Source organism: Crocuta crocuta, unplaced genomic scaffold, assembly GCF_008692635.1.
Source record: "Crocuta crocuta isolate KB4526 unplaced genomic scaffold, BGI_CrCroc_1.0 scaffold235, whole genome shotgun sequence".
Lineage (NCBI taxonomy): Eukaryota > Metazoa > Chordata > Mammalia > Carnivora > Hyaenidae > Crocuta > Crocuta crocuta.
Window position 1 is genome coordinate 10,080,759 of NW_027531285.1, and position 10,236 is coordinate 10,090,994.

The 10,236-nt window shown below is 42.1% G+C and overlaps 1 protein-coding gene across 5 annotated transcripts in view; it reads left to right on the plus strand.

Moving 5' to 3' along the window:
* The first annotated feature begins 557 nt into the window (after positions 1–557).
* The window catches only part of ESRP1 (epithelial splicing regulatory protein 1), a 69,285-nt gene continuing 59,606 nt past the window's right edge, over positions 558–10,236 (plus strand). For all 5 annotated transcript variants that reach the window (XM_077771284.1, XM_077771286.1, XM_077771287.1 and 2 more), the window contains exons 1-4: positions 558–748; positions 1,264–1,392; positions 2,506–2,619; positions 5,612–5,726. In XM_077771284.1, coding sequence (XP_077627410.1) covers positions 617–748; positions 1,264–1,392; positions 2,506–2,619; positions 5,612–5,726 — 490 coding nt within the window. In that variant the 5' untranslated portion in view covers positions 558–616. The remainder of the gene's footprint in view (positions 749–1,263; positions 1,393–2,505; positions 2,620–5,611; positions 5,727–10,236) is intronic.

Sequence of the window (10,236 nt, forward strand, 5' to 3'; positions counted from 1 at the left end):
CCCGCGCCTGGCCTTTTCCCTTGACCCTTTAGAACCTCCGGCTTTGTTCCCCACAGTCGACATTTCCCCGTGCTCCCCATCCCTCTCGATTACCTCCAAAGAAGGGGTGACCCCCCGACAAGCGGCTGCGGCCCTCCCCTCCACGCCCTTCACCCCTCACCCTTTTCCCGTCTGGCCTCGGCTACCCTTTNGTCGTGGTTTGAAGGAGCCAATGGGCCGGCGCCGCCAGGTGTCTCTTACCTGCACCACGTGGGGGAGGGGGAAGGGGCGGGCAGGTAGAGCCACATCCCAAAACAGAAAAGCTTTCAGCCATTGCGCGCTCCACCCGTGGTGCAGCCCTGCTTCTGGCTTTTTGCATAGACGCACGGGCAATTGAATACAAAAAGGGCAGGCCTCCTGCGCCCTCCTTCCCACCCCCCTTCCTGCCCGGGGTGTGGAGCACCGGCCAGGTGTGGGCTGGGGTGGTTGGTTACCGCCTTTTGCACCAGCGGCGGCGAGAAGGGGGGGCGGGCGCTCTTTCTTTTTCTCTTAGAAGAGGGTTTAGCACAGGGTNGTTCTCTCTTCCCCCCCGCCTCACCGCCTCCCGACCCCCCTCTCCCCCTCCCCACCTATCGTCATGACGGCGTCTCCGGATTACTTGGTGGTGCTTTTTGGGATCACTGCCGGGGCCACCGGGGCCAAGCTGGGCTCGGATGAGAAGGAGCTGATCCTGCTGTTATGGAAAGTCGTGGATCTGGCCAACAAGAAGGTATTTCTCCAGGTTTCTGTCCAATTGCTAGGAGCGGGGCAAGACGTTTGTTGTAGAAGTTTGGAGAGTCGGTAAACAAGTGCTCTTGTTCAGCCACTTACGAGGCTGGACCCGAGGCCTACAGAAGCCAGAGTAAAACCAAACTTGTTGGCCAACCGCCTTGGAACCGTTTCAGTAATTTGAAATCGGGCTCAGGTGGGGAGGCCGGGCACAGCCGAACCAGGTTCTCTGCCCGTCGGGGGACGCCCGGCCGAGCCGGGGTGAGATCCTTGGGGCCCGGATTCCCACCTCTGGGCCTTTCCGACCTGATCCGGGTGGGGGTGGGGCCGGAGGCAGGGCCGTGCCGACCTCTGTGCCACCAGAGCCGCTCGCGACAAGTGAGCTTGGATTCCGTGTGGCCAGGCCCCTCCAGCCGCGCCGGCCGCCCCGGCAGGGGAGCGAGGAAGGAGGCTCAATATGGAGGCTTCCAAACTGAGGAAGGGGGAAACTGACCCCAGTTTCTTTCCGCCCTGGAGGTGGGACAGTTGCATGAAGTGCTAGTGAGACCCGATCAGTCGGAGCTGACCGAGGATTGTAAAGAAGAAACGAAGATCGACGCGGAAAGCCTGTCCTCCGCCCCGCAGCTGGACCAAGCCCTCCGACAGGTGACAGCCTCGGGCCGCGCCGCCCCGGCGTCCCGCACAGGGCAGCGCAGCCGCCCCNACCTCCCAGCCCCTCGGGTCGGGGGCCCCAAACTCGCTAGTTTTCGAGTCTTTCCTGGGGCCTCCGGATCAGTCCGGCGGAATGAGGATCGGAGTTGGAATCCTAGCGCCCCCATCCCGAGGCCCAGACCCGGGACGCGCCTGTCCTCTGCGGGGCTTTGGGTGTGTGGCTCAACCCTGGAACAGAGGGCGCTGTGGTGTAGACGGGCGGGTGGGCCCCGCGACGCGCGCCAGCGGCGGCCCGGGTTCGGTNGGGCGGTGGGGAGCGGGGGGTGCCTGCTTGGTTTCAGGCTTCCGAACTCCTACAGGTTCGGTTTTGGTGCCCCGTGTTACTTCCTTGGTGCCCTTGGACCCAGCGCGGAAGAGGGCTTGCCGACCCGAGCCTGTAGGGGGCTGACCGTTGGGTCACTGCGAAATGGGTGAAACCCCCTTAACAGAATTGAGGTGACCTAAAAACCTGCTGCTGCGTGGTTCTGACGGGCACTGACTGGATCAGGGATGGGGCGGGGCGCTGAACACCTGTGCACAGGTGCGTGTCCCGTGCCCTCGGCCGGTGCGCCGGGACGCGAGTTGTGAATTAATAGGGGAAAGTTATCATTTGGGATTGTGTTCCAGGACAAGTGCTGCCAGACTTCCCAGAGGTCCGTGCACCCATTAACCACATGAGTTTATCAGAAACGGGCATCTTTCTTAATCTTGAAACAACCAAACATAAAGTAACACCGCGGAATGATGTAATCTGAAGGCAACCTGCTGATGAAACGAGACCCGACTTAAAAGTCTTGAATGTGGATTTAGCGCAAAAATAGAAAGGGCACGGAAGGAAGGACGTGTAGACTAAATTCTCCTGCACCTGCATTGTGGGTTGATTGGAAAGCTTGCCCATTCCAAGGATTCTAGAGAGCTTGTGGGAATGGAGTCTTTCTTTCTAATGTTGCCCCTGCCCTGGTGGCCTCTTCTATGGAAGCAAGGTTCTCCTTGGTTATCAGCATGTGGGGCCACTTTGCCAGAGTTTGTAAATCCTGCTTAAGTTACATCCCTGTGTCTTGTTTACAGTTTAACCAGTCAGTAAGCAATGAACTGAATATTGGGGTTGGAACCTCCTTCTGCCTCTGTACTGATGGGCAGCTTCATGTCAGGCAAATCTTGCATCCTGAGGCTTCCAAGAAGGTAAGAGCGCTGGCTTCTCCGAGGATGATTGGACCTTCCTTTGGGGGCGACAGGAAGCTTTTTTTCCCCCATGGTTTATCCAAGTTTCTCCATTTTAAAAAGATGCATGTCGGGAGTGATTGTTTCCTGGCAGATTTTCAGTTTCAGAAGATAACAGAGAAATAGTGATTATGTTCTCACAACAGTGTGAATGTACGTAATGCCACTGAACTCTACACTTGAATGTTAAAATGGTAAATATTGTGTTGTGTCTATTTTACCACAAAAAGAGTTTTGACCCTTTAATAGAGATCTTTGAGACTGCAGTAATGTTATAGATACTGCCTGGTGACTTAATAAAAGTTTTTCTTTTTGTTTATGTTAAGTTTCTGAGATGTTAGACATTTCCCCTTTTCTAAGCATATGAGCTGAATTTTTGACATTTAAATTAACTGCAAGAAGGCAGGAAAGAACATTTACTTTTAACTTTTAAGACATTGTAATATTCCCATCTGCAGAAAATGCTTTATCTTAGAAAGGAAGGAGCAAAGAAAAATACTTAAAGCATTTTTCAATTGTAGCTAATTTCATTAAAGAGCTTTGTACTGTGTAAAGACCTAGCCATATAACTAGTGAAACATTAATTATAACGTACTGCACTTTGACTTAAAGTAAATATTCAAAACTGATTAAATATTGTATCAAAACAGTAGGATCAGCCTTCATCTTCTACCTTTGCTGGTCTTTCTGACATGGAAAAAGTATGGAGTGAGAGAACTACACCCTTACTGTAGAAATGTGATTCCTTTCTCTGGGAAGAATACTGAGGGGCTATGGGAAAATAGAGACAATAGAGGGCAGCCCCAATGTAGCCAATCATTGCTAATATAGCTGATCTTATCAGCTTAATTAGTTGGAGCTGTAACTTTTTGTCTTCGGCAAATACTGAACTTGAAAAGACGAGGTAACATATTTTAAGGAAACTGGATGAAGCAAGTCTTCAAAGAAAGATTAGACTGACAATTGATGTCACAAGTATAGTAGTGACTAGTCAGTGCAGATTTTTCTTTTTACTTCACTTGGGAAATGGAAATAAATGAGTTAAATATATAACAACAATTTCAAAAGTTCAAAGGAGAAACTCAAATTCCTACATCTTAAGGGTTGAGAAAATCATTTCTTTTATAGCAACTTTTGCAGTTATTTGATTAAAAGGAGGGCAGGGAGTGTTTTTGTTAATTCAGTGTTAAACAAATTGCTATCCCCTTGATCCAGAAATAGATAAATGAGGATTTTTTTCCCCCCTTCAAACTCTTATGGAGAGGGATAAAACTTATTAATCTTTTCCCGATTTGGCTGGAGGAAAACAGCTGTTTTTGTTATTTTAGATAGACTGCTTTAAATATGGGAAAACCTCCAGAGAACAATTGAAACATTTTTCCTGAGTCACTTCTTTTAGGATTTTCATAAAGAAACCTAAACCAATTTAGTGTCCTAAAACCAGAAACTAATTTAGTATCATAAAGGAATTCTATTCATTAGGGAAAAAAACCCCAGAAAACCGTAAAACAAAATAATCCTGCCATTCAGAAAACAATATATTAAAGTGTTTTTTTCTAATAAGAACATATTTGAAAATATTCTTCCAGGTTTTTATAGAAAGGCCTCATTTTTACAAGAAACATTCATGCTACACTTTTTACTTATTTTATAATTTACTATAACATCAATATCTTTTGTAGGAATTAAATGTTAAGTATTTTAAGTGAATACAGCTATTTAAATCTTTTATTGTAAAACATGTAAGTTATTATCAACAGCTTTTAAATGAGCATTTTTGTAGGTAAACTTGAAGATTTCACCATTTTTTAGTACCTGTTTTGAAAAACTGTGACCATGGTAAAATNTTTTTAAATAACCTCTGCACCCAACCTGGGGCTTGAACTAGCAAACTTGAGATCGAGTTGCATGCTCTACCAAGTGAGCCAGCCAGATGCCCCTGCCAGACATCTGTTTTAATTGCAGCAAGAACAGGTATACATCTGATAGACTCCAGTGAGGAAATCTGGATAGAAAGAGACATTATTGCATAAATGTTAGGGTTGCAAACATTAAAAAGTCATTATTTCCTTGACTTTCTAATGTACAGATGTGTAGAAATTCCCAGTAATTCAACAGAAACTATTTTGAAATTGTAAGAAAAATCTAAAATCAGTTTTAAAAAAATTCATCTTTGACAGTTATTCAATGGGTTTTTTTTTATTTTTCTATTAGGGGAAACACAAAACACCTTAGTACAACATTTGCCCAGACAGTTGAACTTACTTAATAAGCACAAGAGTGCTACTAGTAGCTAAGAACAGCGGGTAACTATATTTCTTCTTCACCCTTGAGATTTGTGATATCTTTTTCTTTTTGTTTTCTGTTTTTTAGTCTAATTTGAGTTCTCAGATATAAGTAGAATATTGGTCAAGAAAACTAATGTAGGACTATAATTTAGCACAACATCATGCTTTTAGGTAATCAGGAATTTACTATGTTGCTCTGATTTTAGTATAAAAATATGAGCATTATATGAGCCTAGTATTTAAAAATAACTGAATTGTAACTGAATCCTATATCTGGGTAGACCCAGTAAACATAAACATCATTATGAGAACTGAGAGGGCTAATACTGCTGCCTGAAAATACAGATGGTCTGAAATGATTATGGTTGAAAAGAGTGTAATTTTATCAATTAGAAAATGTATGACAGCCCAAAGATAGTTTCAAAAGTGTTTTGAATGGAATGTGTAATGGAACACAAATGTAATCTTTTGCCTTAAAATAATTTTTTCTATGCCACTTGTATATATAGGATATAATACTGTACTAGAAAATAAAGCCACTCTTACATTTGATTTTAAAAATTAGTTGTAAAATATACTTCTTTGCAATTCTTAGGTTCCTAATTGTTAGAGAAACATTGAACTAAATTCATTGAGTTAACAGTGTCTACCTTGTCCTTCCTCAGAACGTATTATTGCCCGAATGCTTCTATTCCTTTTTTGATCTTCGAAAAGAATTCAAGAAGTGTTGCCCTGGCTCACCTGATATTGATAAACTGGATGTTGCAGCAATGGCAGAGTGTATCCTTTGTGTGATTACCCAAGAATCATTTGAAAAGGTAGCTCTAGATAAAATAGCAATTCAGGAAACTTAAAAATACTTTTAACTTCGTTAGTGTATGAGTGAAATTGGCCTGTCCAAAATTTATCTATTGTGCTAGGAAGAACTAACAGTACAGTTATAGGCATCTTTCAAAATAATTCTTATTTTTATTTATTTTTAGAGAGAGTACCCACATGAGCAGGGGAGAGGGCCAGAGGGAGAGAAAGAATGAGAATCTTAGGCAGGCTCCCTGCTCAACGCAGAGCCTGATGGCTTGATCCCATGACCCTGGGATCATGACCTGAGCTGAAATCAAGAGTCTGATGCTCAACCCGCTGAGCCACCCAGGCACCCGTCAAAGTTATGATTTAATGAATTTAAATACGGATTTAGTGTGATGGATTTAGAGCTGGATTCTTGTGAGTTGAACATATCTAAAATAGATTTCAATTTCACATTATGGGAATGTTTTTGGTATTTTGGTTGGTGAAGAATGTGAAGACTACCTTCTTTGATAACTAATTCGAAGGCCACTTATTCTTGATTATCTTGGTTTTAGGGCTAATTTTGACATTTTTCAAATGGATATGAAATTTTTTAAATAGTGGAATATATGCTCTTTACAAATGTTTCATTGGTACTTCTTTTAACCCTCCTTGGGTTTCTCAAATACATATGAGATTGTGGTGATTATAATGAGTCATCTTTTGAGATGATAAAATGAGACTTTACCCCCAAATCCTTTCATTACCAAGATAGTATATTTGATACAGTATGTATTCTAAAAGTAAATTTTATAATCATAAATCTTGTAGTCATGAATGACTGACTGGTTATCTTTCATCCAGTAAGTTCTAAAAGTGCTAACTAATGAGCAGTCATGTGCTAACATCAGATGTGAAATTGAGTAATAGAAGGGTTGGGCAACTCCCCCAAAGCCACACATGAGAACCAACTTAAAGTCACATTTAAGTTACTTTCAGGAACTTGTGGGTCATAGATGTTCGTTCTTAAACTTTCTCATTCTTTTTCAAGACCTAAAGTCTGAGTCTCATTTTATTTTGGAATTTCTTTTCCTGATTGGAAGATGTTTGCATGTTTTTCTTAACCCCTGTAAGCAGGTCAAACCCATTTAGATCTGCCTTCTTTCTGGAAGCAGTTAGCTGGAAATTTGCTTTAGCATCACTAGTAATGCTGGGAGATGGATGTAGTAAGCGTATTTTGAGGGACTTCTAAGAATTAAAAGGTTGGGACAGCAGAAAAATTCTTACTAATTGTTTTTTTGGTTTGAGTGCTGTATTAGCCTGCTAAGGCTACCATAACAAATACTGTATAGACTGTGTGGCTTAAACAACAGAAATTTTATTTGCTCACAATTCTGGAGCTTGAGAAGTCTAAAGTAGACAAAATAGAGAACCAAAAAGAATCAACAGATGGAAGAAAAGTCTAATAAAGTTTTCTTAATTTAGAAAAAGATGATTTGAATAGAAAAGACAATATATTAAGACTTGTTTATCTTTGACAATTCAGTATCCTCTTTTAGCACAGAAAATCTTCCCCTAGTGATTATAGGTCACATGGTAGTAAGAATTTCCATGGCTATAAGCAAGAGATGCTTATATTTGGGTTTTTTGGTTTTTCTCAATGTGTTGACAGTTCAGGGAAAACTTATTAAAAGTTCATCCATTTTTTTTTTCTCCTTGGCTGCTCCTTGTGAACTTCACATATATAAAATTTGGGGTTATTAGTAAGCATTTTCGTTTTGGTAATCTGGACTTTTTACTTGCTCTCTGCTTTGCACCCGTATATAGTAATTTTTTAAAATAAAAGATTATCTGACAATTTTTTTTATGTTTTATATTTGAGAGAAAGAGACAGAGCCTGAGCAGGGGAGGGGCAGAGAGAGGAAGGCACAGAATCTGAACCAGGCTCCAGGCTCTGAGCTGTCAGCACAGAGCCTGATGCAAGGGCTTGAACCCACCAACCACAAAATCATGACCTGAGCCAAAGTTGGATGTTCAACCGATTGACTCATGCAGGCGCCCCTGAATTATCTGACATCTAAATGAACAGATAGGTTGCTATGACAGTTATTTTTTTGTCATTCATATTAATTCTGCCTCTAAAACTCTTTGTTGGTGATTCTTTTTCAAGTGTCATGAAAATAAAATATTTGACTACAGTAAACAAATATATTGTGAATAAAGCTAACTTGGGCTCCATTTCAAGCACCTCAAACTTGAAATATGGAGAAGGATCTCGTGGCCATTTAGTAATGCATTCATTGGAAAAACTAAGGTATTTTCGATTTATTTTTTATTTTTTTAATGTTTTTTTATTTCTAGGAGAGAGAGAGAGACAGAGTGAGCAGGGGAGGGTCAGAGAGAGAGGGAGTCACAGACTGAAACAGGCTCCAGGCTCCGAGCTGGCAGTCAGCACAGAGCCCAACACGGGCCTCGAACCCACGAACCGCGAGATCATGACCTAAGCGAAAGTTGGACGCTTAACCGACTAAGCCACCCAGGCGCCCCGGTATTTTCTATTTTTTAAAAATTTATTTTGAGAGACAGTGTGTGCTCAAGTGTATGAGGAGGGGAGAAGCAGAGAGAGAGAATCCCAGGCAGGCTTCACACAGTCAGCACAGAGCCGGATGAGGGGCTCCATCTCACGAACTGCAAGATCATGACCTGAGCCAAAATCAAGAGTCAGATGCTTAATCCACTAAGCCATCCAGGTGCCTCTGTTTTCTTTTTTTTTTTCTTTTTTTTTTTTAATGTTTGTTTATTTTGAGAGAGAGCATGAGAAGGGCAAGGGGAGAGAAAATCCCAAGTAGGCTCCGCACTGTCAGCACAGAGCCTGATGGCTGGGCTGGAACTCATAAGATGTGAGATCATGACCTGAGTCAAAACCAAGAATCAGAAAGCTCAACCCCGTGAGCCATCCAGGTGCCCCCCCTCCCATTTTCTATTTATTTTTAATGTTTTATTTATTTCTGAGAGAGAGAGGCAGGCAGCGTGAGCAGGGGACGGTGAGAGGGAGGGAGGGAGATACAGAATCCGAAGCAGGCTCCAGGCTCTGAACTAGCTGTCACAGCAGAGGGCCTGACGTGGGGCTTGAACCCACAAACAGTGAGATCATGGCCTGAGCCACAATCAGACACTTAACCAACTGAGCCACCCAGATGCCCCTCTTATTTTCTATTTCTTAAATAGGTAAATTGTATCCTATTTCCTTTGGGCTTACATTGGAAGAGTCTTAGATTTATAGTTTTATTACCAATCAGAAAATAGATTTTAATCTTAAATGTTCTTATTAATGTTTTATCTGCATATTTTTTTCCCACTTAATGGATAAGAAATCTTAAGCTTTCCTAACAGTGGTTTTCATTTTACATTGCAGATATGATGAGTTATTTTATGACTCCTGTTTGGAGGAATCATTATTTCCTTGACTAGGCACCAAAGTCCCCAGCTCAAAAACAGTAATACTGGGGCTCCTGGGGGGCTCAGTCAGTTAAGCATTGACTCTTGATTTTGGCTCAGGTCACGGATATCCTGGTTTGTGAGTCTGAGCCCCATATCTGTGCTGAAAGCACAGAGCCTGCTTGGGTTTCTCTCTCTTTCTCTTTTTGCCCCTGCCCTGCTTATGTGCTCTCTCTCAAATAAACACACAAAAAAAGTCATACCATGTATGACTCTCTACTTGTCCTTATCAATGCACAGGACTTCTACAATGTCTGAACCGAAGAGTTCTTTCAGATCACTGAATATTTCCCTTTCTAATATGGAAATGACACTGAATTTGGAAACCTAAAGATGGTCATTACACACCCTTGATGGTTTTGCCAAGTAGATGGAGAGTCATTTGCTCCTGAGGGAATACCTGTTAGACCAGGTAAACCAGCAGGGGAGGGAGAGGCTCTTGCCAACCCTTGGAAAGGAACAAGTAAGAGAATATGTAGCTTTACTTTCCTGGGAAAGGTACTTAACCTTCTCCCCAAGCTTTACTTTTATCTCAGATATTCCCAAATGAAAGCTTTGTAAACCACCAGGAGCTATGTAAATGAAAAGTATGACCACTTTGATGAAAGAAAGGGTTTAGGAATTTCTTGAATGCAATTCTGGTCCTTATTTTAGCACTTATTTCCCTCTTTTGTCTTTGTGTTGGTTCTGAGACCATCTCTTGTGTTAGTGTTGGGCCTCTCTGAGTTCTTCACGTTGCAGTTTTGCTACCTGCTTTTTATATTATACAGTCTCAGCGGAAGAGAAGACTTCATTTAGTGGGTGAATTGGGGGTAAGCAATTTGTAAGCTTTTTATTTAATCAGGTGAGATGGTGAGGGTGTGATAATAGGGATTGAGGCCTCTAGTATTTTTATTTCTTTTTTGGAAGAAATTATCTTGATTTTTTTTTTTTCAGGGAAATTAATAGTAGTTTTCTCCTGTGAAAAAGACATTTCAATTATGTGACTATTTTTAATAAATGACTT